The 17,538-nt window shown below is 38.5% G+C and overlaps 2 protein-coding genes across 2 annotated transcripts in view; both read left to right on the top strand.

Annotated features, from left to right (window-relative positions):
• The first annotated feature begins 472 nt into the window (after nt 1-472).
• LOC6568673 (zinc finger CCCH domain-containing protein 13) overlaps nt 473-17,538 on the top strand; it is a 31,484-nt gene continuing 14,418 nt past the window's right edge. The window contains exons 1-2 of the mRNA XM_001995293.3: nt 473-1,070; nt 13,495-13,837. Coding sequence (XP_001995329.1) covers nt 13,726-13,837 — 112 coding nt within the window. The 5' untranslated portion in view covers nt 473-1,070; nt 13,495-13,725. The remainder of the gene's footprint in view (nt 1,071-13,494; nt 13,838-17,538) is intronic.
• LOC116805879 lies at nt 2,834-3,221 on the top strand. The gene is made up of 2 exons (XM_032740852.2): nt 2,834-3,036; nt 3,091-3,221. The coding sequence occupies exon 1, from the start codon at nt 2,872-2,874 to the stop codon at nt 3,007-3,009; it is 138 nt and encodes a 45-aa protein (XP_032596743.1). The 5' UTR covers nt 2,834-2,871; the 3' UTR covers nt 3,010-3,036; nt 3,091-3,221.

Here is a 17,538-nt window from a genome sequence, read left to right as displayed (position 1 = left end):
TATAATAATTTCTGAATATTTCGAATACATGTGCGTTTTTTTCTGAGTGTACGCTGCCAACACAACTGTGTTGAGCGTGTCTGTCAGCTTTTGCTCGCTCACAGAATTTCCATATTTATATTTGCTTGTCTTGCAAGAAGAAGAAGAAGCAGCAGCAGCTACAAACAGCGAAGAATGTTTGGGCGAGCTGGTTTCACTTGTTTACATCGCTGTTGATATGACAAAAACTGAGCCCGCACCAGCACTATGAGTGCTAAGCTCTCTTTCTGTCGCACTCTCTGAGAGTATGCAAAGAAGAGAGAAATGCCGGCTACCTGTTGCACTGCATGCCTGTGCCTGACTGCTAGAGCACATTAAGCTCTCAGCGCGTATTGAGCTTTGCTCTCTGCTCGCGAGCTCGCTTCACCAGAGTCGAAGTTCGAAGTCACAGAGATCGTGCTCGTCGGCTCAGTCGGCTTTTAGACGTGACGGTGTTCACCTGGCTGTGAACCCAAATACGCCGTGCGTTCCCTCTCATCATCACCCACCTCGTTGGTGTGTGCTTTTGTGTATTTTTTGTGTGCGACTTACAACGATTCAAATATATATATATATATACGAACTGGCCAGCGCCGTGCCCAGCTGCTAACTAACCGTCGCCCCCACCACCAACCTACCTCTTATTGCAATTAGGCGAACCGATAGCAAACAAAAAAAACCCAACTGTTTCTCCATCTGTCTCCTCATATAAACCCCCCGCACCTACACTCAACCCACATACACAACTAAAAATAAAACAAACGACTTTGTGAGCAGTGCAAAAAGCTAAATAACAACAAAAACGGCACAAATCGTGATTTTCGCTTAAATTGTGCAAACGATTTTTGGGGTAATTTTCGGAGCAAAAAAACCAAAAAAAAAAAAATCGACTGTGTTTGATTAACTAATTAAAATACGCGAATCGTTGAACGATTTTCCAAAAAGATCAAACAAGTGCAACAAGTTGTTGATTCAACAGCAGCAGCAGCAACAACAACAACAAGTGCAACAAGTATTGTAATTAGAACTGCGCAAATAGCTTTCAAACTGAGGTGAGTGTCTGTCTCCAGCTGAATTTATTTATTGTTATTACAAACACAACATGTACAAACAAATATATTTAACGTATATTCCTTTTGAGAGCAACAAGTACAGTAGAGCTAGCCTAAAAATTACGCTTTACACGCTGATAACCAAATGATTGTAAATTGATCTAAAAACACCAAAACTAAATGCAGTATTTTTTGTACTAAATATTAATAAATAACGTCTTGAATATTTAGTATTAAATTATTTATTACTTTGTACTAAATATTAATAAATAACGTCTTGAATAATTCAATACAATTCTATATCAAATCTAATCGCTGATCTCGAGCTGAATGCTGAAGTTTTATGGCCCTAGAATAACATTAGAGCTGTTCCACTTACACAAATAAGTTGCCTTTTTTTATATATTTTTTTATATGTGGGCGAATGTGTGTATATATGTACATATGTGTGTTTAGACTGCCAACGCATTCGTGAGAATTTCTGAGTCATATATCATAGAGCAAACTAATTAATACACTCACAGAATAAGAATTCAGATCCCCCTGAGAACTAAAAAGTTTTTCTTGCTTTTCAAAATAATTTCTCAATGCAGTTTTTGTCTATTTTCAGAAATATTTTCTATTATCAAGAAATGCATTTCTAAAAAGTAGAAAGGCAATCCCTTATTTTTCGAATAAAATCCTTTCTCAAATTCAGAAAATAGTATTGAAATTTCGGTCTCTCAACTGGTATATTAGAGTTTCGCTCCAATAAGATTTCTCTTAAAGAAAACAGCAATTTTTTCTCAATTTTACAACCTAAATTTAAGAAATGCAAATCCTGTTTTTTAATTTGCATATAATTCTCGATATATTTTTCTCTGAGTGTAGTTCTCGATGCAGAACCAATAAGCTGATCTGTAACCCTTTGGCACATAATTGAAGTAATTTCTTGGAGTTCAAAGAGTGCGCAAATTAAGTTAAGACAAATGAGAAATGGGCTTATTGACGACTTTCTTTCTTTGTTCGGCAACAAACCATCTTTTTTTTTGGGTAACATTAGGCGATCTTTATTATTGTTGAACACAAGTCTTTCGTGCTCAGCTCCTCGATCAGCGAGTGCTTTGAATTTGGATGCAAATTAATAACCAATTATAATGTTAATAAAAACGCCCATTATGATGATTATGTTGATAATGATGATGCTGATGATGATAAAGAAGATGCCCGTCTTTGGTTGTGTCTCAAACGGAAATAGAATTCAGAAGGTCTTACAATGTTGTATCTTATTTTAATTTTTTTTTGGTTAAGACTTGTAAGCTTTTAGTGAAAGTTTACAGCGTCTTTGGATATTTGAGGGAATGGCTGGCTTTTTTTTTTTTAGATTAATGTATCTTCTTTGGTATTTAAAAAAATGCTGTTTGCCCCGTCGCTCATTATCGGTTCGGCTTACAGTTCTAAGAGGAGCTCGCATTAGCATTGCTAATGTGGTTGTGCTTTAAAAAATTTGAAATTCGTACAATTTAATTTTGTTCTTTATGATGCATAAATTTTGATCTTTTATTCCGTTGCGGAATTTTAATTTATGTATTCTCGCCAAATGCAAAATATTCCAGAATATGCATACGTAATTTATTAGAATCAAATAACTTTGCTTACAGCTTTCCTTTTGACTTTATTCGAAGCGTATCAGTTGTTTGACACTCTCCAGTTGAGTTTTATACGAAAAACTATCTAAAATAAATAAATTGAAATATATACAAAATATATGGAAATGGATATAACGAGGCCAATAAAACTGTGTGGATTTCGTAGTCATTTAATGTGGTTCTTCAGCTTGAAAAGTGTGCGCTATGCACAAATCTCTCTCGTTGTTCTGGGCGATCTGCTGTCTTTGGCCAGTATATATCCCTCTCACTCGCTGCATATATGGCATCCTTTTCTAACTTGGAGACGCTAAGCGGGGGCAGCACTTGGATAATTGAAAGTAATTGATATATTTCTTATATATATTTATATATGTATACATATACTTGTATAGGGTTGGTTGCCTCCACTAGTTCTTGTCAGTTATCGAGTCTCTTTTTAACCTGGAGAGGCTAAACAAGATGGAAAATAACTTAAAACAATTGGGAGCAGAAAGACTAAATACAAATTTCAAAATCATATATATTTTACATACTATGTATATATTGATTTTTATATCTATATTTAATTCAATGATTGTCCTGGGTAATTTACCTTATCCTTGCGAGTTCATGTCTATATATAGTGGAAGCCAGTTCCGCATATTTTATATATATCGTATATATATTTGTATATTTGTATACATGTGTTTATTTATTGACTTGTCACTGGCTACGTGGGAGCATTTCGAGAGCATGCCAAACTTTAGTTTCAGTTCAATGCCAATGCCAAAATGACGTCATGCAACGACTGCATGTAAGTATTCTCTGTGTGAGTGTAGGTGTCTCTTCGATCTTTCAACTAAAAAAAAATAACACACGTATCATATTATATAGACGGAGGGCCAACCCGTTCCATTCCGTTCCTGTTGCTGTTGCTGTTGCTGTCTGTGTGTGTCTTCAAACGCTCCGGCAAATTAACTCGACGCACACATTTTGTGCTCATTAAAAATTTCGAAAGTTGCGCATTTTTTTTGTTGCGGTCCGAATTTTGTCGACGTCGTCGTCTGGAAATAAACGTCAATTTAAAGGAACCTGTGCAAAAGCCAGTGCCAAGCAGCAAGCAACAGCCAGCAACAAGGGGTTAAATGCACACACACAAAACACAACAAATTGAAAATTCTCAACAAAAAAAAAAAAGAAAAAAGAATAATAAATAAAAGCAGCAGCTTTTTGTGGATGTGGCCAAAAATGGTTATACAGCCTTGCCTTGTGCGCTGTCCTACGGCTTGTTTCATTTTTATTCTTTATTTTTTTTGGAAGCTGTGTTTATTTTTATTTTGATTTTTTTTGTCTCGGTTTTTGGTTGATATTCATGTGCAGGCTGCCGTTTTTGGTGTGCATGCGTCAAGGATGATTTGTTTTTTAAATGCATTGAGGCATTGAGGCAGCAACATTTTAGCAGTTTCTTATTTATATATGAATATTTCTTCTTTTTTTTTTTGCGCGCGCTCATAAACTTCTGGCTTTGACTCATTTAGCACCTACAACGAACCCATAAATAATGGAAAGAAAGAAAGAAAAACATCATTAAAGCATGCCGCTGTCTAACATCACACTTATTCAACTATTTTTAATGTGAATTGTGAATACATTTGGCTGGCCTGAATAACACTCGTTCAAATATTTAAAATGAATTGTGAACATTTACATTTTTCGTGTTGTTTGGCATGTTGCGCACAAATATAAACAAATTGCCATTGCTGATTTTTGTTTTTCTTGTTGTCGTTGTTGTTGTTGTTGTGGTTGTTGTGTGTTGCCAAAGTGAATAAGGCTGCTAATGAATGAATCGCTGTCGTCCCGTGACCTTACCTAATCGTTTGGGACGCATCTGGCCCACAATACAACATTCACTTTCGTGCATCGTGCAGCTTTTAATTGCCCAAGGGGCACGCACAACAATCGAAAACAAAAACCTAAAATAAAACTGAAATCAAAATCCAAAAAAAATTAAGGCACAAAAGTCTACCAAATGCCGTAATCGGAATGAAAGACGCAGCAGCGTTGATTTAATGGGCTTTAACAAATTGTTGTTGTTAAACTGCTCGCGTTTGATTTGTTAGCCAAATAGGCCACAAAAAAAGACAAACACTTATTTAACTAACGTGGTCTGGCATTGAGCTCTTGTTGAGCGGAAGTTGATCGGTCAATTGAACGGTAAAACGCATTTGACACTTGACAAAGCATTGTTGCGGAAGTAAAAACACACTCAACACATTCAACATTTACTACATAAAAGCCCAATTAGGCCGGCAATGCGAACACTATCAAACACACTACTTATCATCAGCTCAGCGCCTGTCCCCCTCCGGCCCCCTCCCCTTGTGGCCTCCTCTTGTGGCCTCCCTTTTCTGAGTAGAGAGTAGAGTATCGGGTGTCAAGTGTTTTTGGACTTTGTTGTGGCATTGGCAGGTGCAGACTCCGACTTGCAATACGACGCCCTGGGAACGCTAATCGTAGATTTAGTTGTCCAACATCAAAAACTAAGCACGGATAATACCCTGTAATGTTGAACAATTGCCATGGGGGCCATAACTTTGCCAAAAGTCGATTAATACTGCATTTAAAATGAGTAACGAAGTTCTGACTCGAATTTCTTATTGGACTGCCAAAAAATGGAAATTGCTTTTCTGTTTCGGTACTCAGGTGTAAATTTGATCCCAAAAAATCCACTTAAGAATATTTGCGAGCTGCCAAAGCATCCCTACTCAGATTATTTATTGTTAATGTGCCATTAGAAAACACATTCCAGCTCTTCCAATTAAAAACACAACTATTACTTAGAAATGTATAGGATATTCGTTAGTCCAGCTGCTAACTCAATTTCTGTTTCTTAAGCCTACAGCAATTCTGCGATGGCAGAATGGATCGAAACGAAATCAATATATTTGGGGCGTGCATGATTTGTTGGAGCCGAAAATGCTTTCAATGAAGTCATTAAATTGATGTATTGACTGCTAGTTTTGCCGATGGGCCTGCTTAGCATTGGCTTTCAGCTTTCAACTCGAGCCAATTATGAGTTTCCGAGAATTGCGTTGAATTCCTGAAAATTTCTCTTGCCTAGTCTGCAGATACATTTTGGCCAATTGGCGGAGCGTGGGTCGCTTGACGTGATTTGATGACATGATGTCATTTGGTCAACAAAAGACAAGTTGTCATTTAGGTGTTGTGTGTGTGGCTGTTTTATGATGACATTGACTGCTGCACTCAAATGGAGATTCATGCATACAAATGGGATCTGAAAGTGACCGATTATGGCAATAGTTATTGTGAGCTGGTTTCCCAGTCCAATTTTACTGTTAACGATGATGGGCGTTCAAAATGACGGAGCTCTCGTCTATCGGCCAATTGGCAAATGTGTCCCATCAAAGCAAAATTTGTAACGCTTTCATAATGTAATGCGGCCAAAATGATTTTATTTTGGGACAATCATTACACAATGCGTGTTGAAAATAAAATATATTTGTTGTAAGTAATGTTGAAATTGAGTCACTGCTTTGTATGCCTTGCCAATTGCGTACCTTGCCTGTTGACCGGCAAAAATTTAACGACAACTGCATATCAATGAATGTGATCCGTTTTGAAATTCAACTTGCTCTCAATACACCTATTTTTATGCACATTGTGTTGTGTTGAATGTAGGCAACAAGCCTCCCATAATGATGAGGATGAGAACGTAGAGGAAACCCCGGAAGAGTTATTTTTGGTCCCGCCAGGAAGAGATTTAGCTCTCTGGGAAGCTCCTATTTTAACCGAATAATACAAATAAATATATGAAATTATATGAATCTATAAACTATCTAAAATGTTTGTACAAGTGAAATCTTATAAAATAAATGTTTGATAACAAGAAATCTAATACAAGAATTCTTACACTCTGGAAATTAGACAAACTTTTCGAAATTTGATCAAAATCCATCCAAAAATTGAGAAATGCAAAACAAAAGTTTTTAGAAAGCCACAAGCTTTTTTCTTTAAGTGTACGCTTGCGAAATTCATAACTGGATGGACTCATTTTCGATTCAGTCTCCCGGCTAGTGTCAATAAATTGAGCAGAATCCAAATTGATCCTATCGACGACAACCGGTCTTACCTAACCTAAGCGATGTTGTGTTGTAAGGCTGCTGCTTTGCCTTTCTATCAATCAAATCACAAAACTGATATCGCTGCCAGCTAATAATAATTAGTTTAAGATTGCTGCCAAAAATTAGCATAAATTAATATATTAACGCAGCTACCGCTAGAGTAGCCAGCTAGTTGCCTTATTTTGGCTTTAATTAACCCGGCAGCGACAGATTTGGGCAACACTGTAAAAAAGTGAAACTCTGCAGTACAGTGGGGCTTATGCAAGACGGAAGATGGGCCACAGCTTGATTATGATTTGCTGTTGGTTTTGTTGCTGTTGCTGTTGTTGCTGTTGCTGTTGTGCCAGAGACCCAAAGAAAACATTGCATGCAAGGCGCCCTTTTTCCCATTGCATGCCGCATGCAGCATTTTGTTGCATGAGCATTCAGACATCAGCATCGAGCATCGGGCATCGGGCATCGAGCATCAGGAATTCAAGTGCCAAGTGCCGATTCGTTTTCGCTGCTGACCTTTGCCACCGTCAACATTAACGTCAGCGTCAGCGTGGAGCGCTCTTGCCGGAAATGTTGCACGGCTGGCAGATGCAACCAAGCTGTAAACGCTAAGCTGCAAGCTGTAGTTGCAACCGAAATCGAAATCGAAACTGACACCCCCTAGTCAACAGACGACGAGACGAGAGTCCGGAGTCGAGCGTCGCGAGTGGGTTTCGTGCAGCAATTCAGCGAGAGAAAAAAATCTGCTGCACTCAGAAAAAATTGACCTGAAAATTAGAAAGTTTTTCTTGATTTTAAACACAATTTTTCGTAAAATTAGAAAGGCTTAAAATATGACTTTTTTTTATTTTTTAGAAATATTTCCTATTATAATTAACACATTATTAAAAGAAAATCCTTTCGGAAATTCAGAGAATAGTAAAGAAATTTGCTCTCTGTGCTGCTATATAAGAGTTTACTTTGGCAATTTACTTCCTTGGCGTCAAAAGTATCTAGAATATTTTAAATTCGGTGCAACTTTTCGGCTGAGTGTGGCTGCAAAACAAAAGACTCAGGCAACGAACTTGGCTCATAACTATTTGCTCAGTAATTGCGCACAATTTTCGATTCGATTTAATTGATAAATAAAATACGTTTTCCAAAAAAAAAAAAAACTAAAATAGAAATAGAAATAGAAAAAACTCACACCGAGTCCACAATCAAGGGCCAGCTCAGCATCATTTTGAACAGCGACTGCTGATGATCGATCGCTCTTACGCTTGAGTGTATGTGTATCTATTCGATACGGTGCCTAATTGATTTCTGCACAGGTTAAAAGTCGCACAGTTGGCAACTGTGACATGGAAAAATGGCACAGCGGTCGATAGCATACTTTTTTTTTGTTTTTTGTTTTTGTTTTTTGTTTTTTCATTAGATATACATATATATAAAGTATACTCTCTGGGTTAATTATTGTATTATGGATGCGAGAAAAGTGAAATTTCTACATGCTGGGAGAGCAGCGCGAGTTAAGAGCCACATTAATCATGCCATTACCCATTAAACATGAAATTGATTTACCATCATTCTTTAAAAACATTTATGCAGAAGATTGCCTCAGTACAACTTGCAATTACCTTATGCTACATAGAGGACTAGAAGTTGGGGGACATCTATACTCCAGGTCAGTTGCATAGGGCCAACATCAGCAAAAGACTAAACGCTTTTGTTATATACACTGGGCAAATTGATAAGGGTATAATGATTTTGTGCTCAAGTATGTAACATGCAGAAGGATGCATCGGCGACATATACAGCATATATATTCATGATCAGCATAAAAAGTCGAGTTGATGTAGCCATGTTCGTCTGTCGGTCTGTATAACAAATATATAAAATATATAAAATATATCTAGAACTGCACAAGTTGCATCAAGTTCTGATGAGGAACACCCAAGTTGTAGAACAAAATCTAAGCAGGCATAAATATGGAATATTGGGAATAGAAGATATTTTTAGATAGGTGGGCTTCGAGTATTTTGTAGCCGCACTCGCACTTTAAAAATATTTTCTCATATGAAATTTTGCTACCATATCTGCCTGCCCCATTGTACTGTCGCGTGGTGTACAAGTATTATACAAGTCTTTTAAGGCGAAGGCAAAGAAATTGCCACAAAGGCGCAAAACATGCAATGTAATGCCGCCGAGATTAACCTTCTAACATACATAATAAACTAAATATGTAGTCATAAATAAAGAAAAAAACGTAGCTGCTTCCTAGTATAGAGTAGTTGTTGTTGTTGTAGACGACGAGATACAGTTTAGTGAGCTAACAAAGCGTGAAAATGACAGCGTGCTCAAGCACAATGCCATCTCACAGTATGGGTAGAGAGGAGGGCCAAAGAGAGGGGGTCCAGTTTGGGGGCACTGTGACTGACGACTGACGATGCTAAGATTGACGGACGACCATCAACGGGGCAGGCAGCAAACAAAACGATGACAAAACAATATGCGAGAGCGGATACGAGAAAAAAGAGCTGACATTGCAATATATATATATATATAGATATATATATATGTGTGTGTGTGTGTGTGGGCGCTTGAACGGATGTGCATGGCATTAGAAAAGAAGAAGAAGAAGTCGAAGTTGTCATGTTGTCCGCGCGATGTGCGCGTAGATATGCAATATGGGCTCTAAATGGGAGTAGCAATTACAAATTTCTTTTGTAAAGCGCAAAAATGAATCAGGGGAATTTAGTTGTAAAAATCGGCGACCAGCAGCCTGATCAGTAAACAGAACAGACCAGAACACAGAGCACAGAGAGGAGCAACAGCCTCGCGCTGTTTTAGCCGTCTGCATGTCCACAAGAAATGCCTGTCCCGCTGTCTGAGTGCCCCAATGCTGCGGCATCCTCACTCACAGATGCCTGAGCATAGATATCGAAATGCAATTAAGTATTTGCCAAGTCGGCAAATGGACGTTGCAGCAGCAGCAGCAGCAGCAGCAGAGGAAAGCAGAGCGCCACCAACAAAGCTAAAAGGCGGCACGCATGGAAAAATGCGCTCCAGACAACACAAGGCACTAGGCAGGACTGGAGTGGACCAGCCGGGACTAGCCGGGACTGCTCGGGACTGGCTCCACCGGGAGCAGAGAGTCCCGGCCACAGCTTTGCATAACTTTGACGTCGGCTTCTCGACGGCTGCTTTGGCTGCTGTGCTGAGCCTTGGGGCTTGGCCATACTTACAAATTGGACTACACCTTCATTTTCACTTCGGCCGCAAAGGCCGCGCTACACTCAGCAAAATTGAATTTTAAAAACCTTCTTAATTCACATAGTGAAAAAAATTATCATATCTTTGAGATTATTGAGTTAAAACAACCTTTCTAATCTGAACGAAAATGTATTCTTATATTTGGCAATTATTTCTAAAAACAAGAAAAACGTTCTAGTCAACGGTAATTTTGTTTTGCTGAGTGTATGCTCAAGAGATCGGACTTAGACAGAGAGACAGACTCAATTTCTGTTAGCTGCTTTGGTTGTGTTCGACTTGAACCTGAACCCAGCCGCAGAGGTCAGCGAGCAACTGGCGCTGAGAACACACGCAAAGTGGGCGAACGCGTTGTTTGTTTGCTTGTTGCTCGTTCGATATTGCCTCGCCGCCTCCCAGCCTCCCTGCCTCGTCCAACAAAACTGATGTTGCCGCACTTTTGGTTTCACTTGACACGGTCGTTACAATGGGCGGAGGAGGAGGGTTTGGCTGGGCTGGGTTGGGTTGTTTAGTTGCCGTCATTATGTTTGCTGATTGTCTTTTTCATACTCATTCGCAATGTCAAAGTTCAAGTTCAGAGCCATTATTATGCTTGGCTCCAGACTCTAGACTCTGAGCTCACAGTCAGATAGAGAGAGAGAGAGAGAGAGAGGGAGCGGTAGAGAGAGAGAGAGAGAGAGAGAGTGTGAGAAAGAGTGAGTGAGCGCTTGTAATTGTATAATTTAAAATAATTTGTATAAAATTAGCTACACACTACGCAATTGTGACTGAAATTAGATACAAATTGCGTTACGTTTGCTAATTGAATGCTGTTTATGTTTTGAGCTTCACAGCTCTACCATTAACCCTAATTTTTGGAGTGAGACTGGCTGTGTTTCCCTAGAGTACCACCTCTTTTTGTGGCTAAGACTTTGAGTTTTTTCTTCTGATTATTACAAAATTGGCCGAGCTCACTACTGATTATTATCTAGCTTAGCTTGGTGACTTCTTAGTCTAGTGTTTTGATTTAGTATTCTTAGTCTGTTCTTGCCATGCATTCAGCAAACAAGATATATATAGTAGAATCCTAATTAAAAACGAAAACTATATCAATTTTATAGTCTTATAAAATAAATTGTTAACATGCAAAAAAAATTCTAAATAAAAATTTTGAAAAGCAGCCTTTTATTATTATTATTAATAATAAATGTAAAAAAAACTTGGGATGAAAGGCGCACTGAAATTTAGAAGGTTCTTCCTGTTTATATACATATTAAATATAAATATGGATATACATATATATATATATATTCTATTTATGTATGTACGCACAGAGCTCCTACGCTTCGGAGCGCTGCAAATTGTATGTTTATTACACCTTAATAATGCGTGTTTACAAACAAATCACGTTCATGGCGCAATCAACGCGCAACAATCGGCATCGGCATCGGCATCTGGGCAACATGGTCAACAACCAACCAACCTGGTTGTTGGGGGCTACAAGGAATTGGCAGTCTTCGTCTTCGTCTTCGTCTGCGTTGTTGCTGCATGCATGCATTCTGACTAGTCAGCTTCCCATCAATGTCAGAGCGCACGCATGGCCACTCAAATTATATGGTAAAGGATTTTTATTGGCAGCTCCAAGCGTTTTGCGTACCCGCTCCAACTCCAGCTGGGCACAAACAGACAGACAGACAAACAGACAGTCAGACAGACACGAGGTTCTACTAGTCATGATCATTGACGTCTAGTTGCTCGATTGCTGCTCAGTCTCTCTAACCCCTCTCTCTCTCTCCCTCCCCTTTCTCTCTCTTTCTCTCTCTCTCGCTCTCTGTCTCTCTCTGTGTGCTTGTTAGATTGGAGAGCTGTCCTGTCTGTAAGTAAGCCAGTAAGTGAATGGGCAGGCAGCCTGCATTGATGTCTATCTGTGTTCCTCTTCAGCCAGCTACACTCAGCAAAAATTCGAATTGAAATTTAAAAATTCACCATACTTTTGGCGCCAAAGTTAGCATACCTTAGTGGAATTTTTATTAGATTTTTTTGTATATATGCAAACAATCTAACATCTTATTTCATAAGACAAGAAAATTGATATGGTTTTCAGGGCGATGTGCTTTTGTTTTGCTGAGTGTAGCCGGCTGGCTATGATTACGACTCGGCCCCTGACCAGGTGCCATAATGGGCATGCATTTTCTACCCATTACGAGAGAGAGGGAGAGAGAGAGAGAGAGAGAGCTGCGCGGTTTGGGTGGGTGCGTGCGTGAGTCGCTATAAGACTGGGGGACGATTGGAGGAACGTTTGGGGAACGAGTAAGTGGGATACTTGGACGCATTGGCTGCGCCTGCTTAGCGCACTTGCCTGGGCTGCCTGGGTTGCCTGGCTGTAAGGTTGCAAGAGCAGCACTCGTGTGTGCATGTGCGGCACATCCTCGGGCATAATGCATTGTTTAAATAGAGCTTTGGTTGCCTCGCATTCAAATATGAATATTATCGCGTTTGCTTAATCGCAATCAACATATTTTTTTTGCTTGCCGGCTGCAGGACACACCCAAATGTCGTTTGTTGGATGGGGTGGGGGGGAGGGGGAGGACGTGGTAGATAGTACAAATGGAGTGCTGCTCATGGTTCTCCCCACATCCGCTTTGTATTGTTATTCGTTGCCAGACTCGACTCCAATCGGTGCCACTTCATCCAATCGAATTGCCAATTCAAAGTCGCTCGCATGTGACAATGACAACAGTCAAGAGTAAGACTCGAATTAAATATATATATATATAATATCGTATGCAGACAAAAAACACCCTCATAATGTCTTTGTTGTGCGTTTTTGCTCCGGCTAACAGGCGTAACTCAAAACAAACTTGATTCGCTCTGCCCACTTCGAATTGCTCTCCAACTCCGCCAACCGTTTGCGTTTGCAGCTTTACAATGATTTTTAATACATTTTGGGATTCCGATTCAGAGTCATTGGCTTTTTATTAATTGGCAATTATTCTTCTCACTGCCGTCTGTCTGCTTGTTTACTTTTTATTATATTTTTTGCGTTCATTTCTAATTTCTTATGGTTTTATTGCGTTGTCTGCGGCACACAAAATAACTGACTCTCTGATGAGCTGTCTTTTGTTTTTTTTTTGCTTTGTGATAGATCTGCTGCTTTGATTTAATTTTAATAACACTTTCGCTGGCGCATGTCAAGTGGCCATTAATAAGGCAATTTAATAAATTTGATTTATTTAAGTAACACACCAAACCAACAAACCAACAAAACTTAACCAGGTCGCAGTTAATGAGGTGCAGAGAGTCTAACAAGCAAAACAAGCAACAACAACAAAAACAACAACAACAACAACAACTTTAACAGCAAACAAACAAACAAACAACAATAATAAGTACAACATTTGACATTTGAGACTTGTCTTTTTCTTCTTCTTTATTTCTATATTCGAATTGCAGTTCGACACTTTGACAGCCCCATAAATATTTTGATATTTGATATCATCTCATCAAAAGCGACTGTCAAATTGAGCATAACTTAAAAACAAATCAAAATAAAAGAAAAGAAAATGCCCGGAACAGCTGCTTAACACTTTTCCAAAAGCCAAGTGAGAAATTTAAAGCGACGCAAGAGAAAATTGGTAAACCATAAGATCAAATCCACAACAAACCCATCAGAAACCCAGCAGAATGCCGCCGCAACCTCAACAAATGCCTGGAACAACAACTGCAACTGCAACAGCAACAGCAAATGGCGGACCACGTGTCAGCTTCAATCGAGATGTACACGTGAAGCGCATAGGTCAGTGTGTTGTGTTTAAGGCATATAACCTCAAAGAATAACCGCAACACACACACACACACACACTCACCATACACACACACGCACACTCACCCAGACTTGCATAAGTGTAAGCTGCTGCTTTTAATTAAAAACTACAAAACATTTCATTCAATAACTCTCTGCCAGACTAAAACAGCTCCAGCAACAAGCTGCATATATTTAAGTATAATATATATATTTACAGCAGCGGTCAAAATAATAGTAGCGCTGCTTCATAAAATGCAGATTCTTCATATTATCATAGATACTTTAATAATCCATCTAGGATATAACTCCGCTCATATTTATTTTAGTTTACCTACATCATATCTAGTTTTCAGAAAAGACGCACATTCATTTCAGTATTATCTTGAGTTTTTTGTTAATAATTTTATAGCTACGCCAATCTTCAGTATTGATTGCTTGTATTCAGATTAAATTTTAATAATTTTTGAATTATATTTTAAGTATTTTTTGTATGTTTAAATTACCATTTATTTCGACCGCAGCTGTATATACTTAAACACACACATACACACATTTCGACACAGGCTAATTTTGGTCAATCAATGCCGCTAACAACCCACGCCGAAAGCAACAAATGAACATGACTACATAATTCAACTAACTAATTAACTGGGCAGTCGCAGTCACAAAATAACACTCACAACAGCTGCTGACGTTCTGAGATGAGGATGATGATGATGATGGTCAGACAAATCGGGCAAGCGAATCACCTTCATTTGGCTGCTAAATGGGCAACAGCAGCAAAAACAACACAGAACATTAACTGCAACCAAGAAACCAAAGTTGACATTTGGGCATCCATCAATTGCATTATTTGATGATGATATTGATTGCCTGCCACTCAGCATGTGTACTATACATATTATTTATATATATATATAATATTTATATATGTTTAGATATATATATATATATATAGTAGGTGGGCGAGTAAGCCAGAACGAATGCCAAAAGCAATGCTCGTAACAATGCCGCCTCAACAATAAAATGTAGTTTACCTTGAGAGCGCTCGAGAGCACTCACACACACTCTCTCACACTCTCACACACACACACACGTACTGGGCAAGCTATAACTATTTTAAATAAGTAGATATTTTATAAGGCATTACAAGCAGCAAGCAGGCCACACTCTCTGTTGCACAAAGTATCACTTTGCACATCAGGCAACAAAAACAAAAACAAAAAACTCATCAGTGGCACTCGCATTAAAAATATGCCCAGTAAAAAAACAAAACTGGCTGCTGCTGCTGCTGCAACTGTCTGTTTGTCTCCGGAGTCGACTACATTATTATTGTTATGATTATGTCTGGCAGCAGGGACAGCAACAACAACAGCAACAGCAACAAGAACAGCAACAGCAACAAGAACAAGCGACGCAATTTAATTGCTGGGCAATGCGATTTATCCCAAAGCCGGCATGGAATTTATGGCGACTGTCTGAAATGAAGAAATTAAAAATTGATTATGACAAAAGCGGCACAAATGTAAATTATTTAGCTAGCTTTAATAGATGCGTCTGTGCACAGAGTGGCCTTCTCATCTTCCTCCTCTCATACTCTCTGTCTCTGTCTCTTTCTCTGTTTCATACTCAGGCCATATGTAATTGGCATGCCGCGTTCGTTGCCTGAGTCTTTTGTTTTTTGTTCTTGTTTTTGCTTTTTTTCGGGCAACTTGAATTTCCTTATGAGCTATTCTCGCTGCTGCAGTTTTTGCTCACAGATATGGTCTGATCTGATTTGCTACGTAATTAAAATAAACTGTTACTCAATTATTTATTTTGTTAACCATTTTGGCTTAGTTTAATTTGTGTTTGTGGCCTTGGACGCAAGTCCAAAAGGTTGACAATTGAAAGCCAAATAATTAAGAAATTCAATTTAAACATAAACATTTTTTAAATGTTTTCTATTTTGGATCGACGAGACATTTTAATAAGATTAATTCACTGACATTTTGTAAATCTCAAAGTCCCATCGCAAAACGGCAAAGAAGCGAGAAACTAAATTACAAAACAAAAAATGGTTCTCGTATTAGATTGACGAGGCATTTTAATAAGATATATGCTCTGACAATTATCTTATAGTCCTAATCGAAATCTAAAAACGGCCAAGGCGCCAGCGTTTAGCATTTAACGACATAGGTCGTCATCTGTAGTAGTTAAGCATAATGTTTTAAATGACTTCGTTGTTCACATGCAAATTGAGGCAATTATGTGAGAAAACACAGATAAAGATGATGAATTAATTTCAGCTCACTTACGTACACGTATCTACATCTATATATATATATATATATAGGCACATATTTGAATATATGAGCTGGCTAATTTCAGTCAATTTCTGTGCGCTCTTTGACTTTACAGATGAGCAACTCACACTGCTGTTGACAAGACAAGTCAACAAAAACAATAACAAACTCAGCTATGAGTCTGAGTGTGAATATGATTGTGAGTGTGAGTGCAAGTCTGAGTGTGTGTACATCTCGGGGGCAACCTTGCGTAGCGACCAAATTTGGCAAAAACGAGTCGCGCTCAGCTGCAAAGGCTGCCAGCTGCTAGCTGCTAGCTGCCAGCTGCCTCAAATATGTAGTTTAAACTGCTGTTGTTGATGTTATTATTATTGCTTTTATTGTTGTGTATCTTGATGCTGCACTTGCTCCTCACCGGAGGGCAGGACAAGTGTGAATGCACTTGAACTCGCGGGGATGACATAATCTCTGCTGTGGCCGACTGCAGAGTTCCATAATGCTGCGCGGCACTTTAATTGATTCCATATTATGGCATCTGATCTTGCAACAAGTGTTGTTAAGTTAGCCATAATTGGCTAGCCCCCCATGTGGCCAGCTGGATCATGATTACGTAATATTCGCTTGCAATTTGCAACGTAATTAAATTAGCTTTCTTAGCGGGGCTGCCGCTTGCTCCGTATTTTTATTTGTTTTTTTTGCTACTGTATTTTATACATAATGTATTTTAATGAGATACTCTCATATCCATATATATATTTTCATTAATTAATTAAAACTGAAAAAACGTTTCCGACTCGTGCAATTTTCTATACCGTTTTGCTAGCTGTGCTTTTTAATTTGTTGCCGAGATTTGAATTTGATTAGCTCTTAATTAGATAACCTGTAACAATGATTGAGTTGAGCAAACAAGTTGAAGTTGATGTGCCTGATGCAAAGTATTTTATCGTTATTTTTGTCGTTTTATAAGCTGTATATATATGCCTGATCAGCACAACTAGCCATGTCGATAGAGGCTTATTCATCTGCCTGCCTTTTTCTGCGCAAACTTGTCTCTCAATTTTAAGGCTATTTTGTTGAAGCTTGGCATGTATCCTTCCAACTGCAGCAGACTGTACATATGTCATTGTCGGCCAGATTCTGCTTCGCAATTTTTTTATTTCCCAATAAGCTTATCATTATGCTCCCAACAATAAGATGAATTCTTTTATGAACACAACTTTGTTGTTCAAATAGTTATCCCAAAAAGAAACTCATTAGTTTTGTGTGTTATTATGCTAACTACTATAACATCTAGACACAATTGTTTGCTTTTCTAAATTTATAGTGAATCCAAATTTCACGGCAATTTAACAGCGATCTACAAGGGTATTTAAGCTTCGGCGTGTCTAAGACTGGCATTCTGTACTT

This window comes from Drosophila grimshawi, unplaced genomic scaffold, assembly GCF_018153295.1.
Source record: "Drosophila grimshawi isolate 15287-2541.00 unplaced genomic scaffold, ASM1815329v1 contig_1367, whole genome shotgun sequence".
In the NCBI taxonomy this organism is placed as follows: Eukaryota; Metazoa; Arthropoda; class Insecta; order Diptera; family Drosophilidae; genus Drosophila; species Drosophila grimshawi.
This window is presented reverse-complemented; position numbering and strand designations above follow the sequence as displayed.

What these genes read in the sequence shown, in the direction of transcription:
- LOC116805879 (XM_032740852.2), top strand. Translation starts at nt 2,872, where the DNA reads ATGTGGTTCTTCAGCTTGAAAAGTGTGCGCTATGCACAAATCTCTCTC.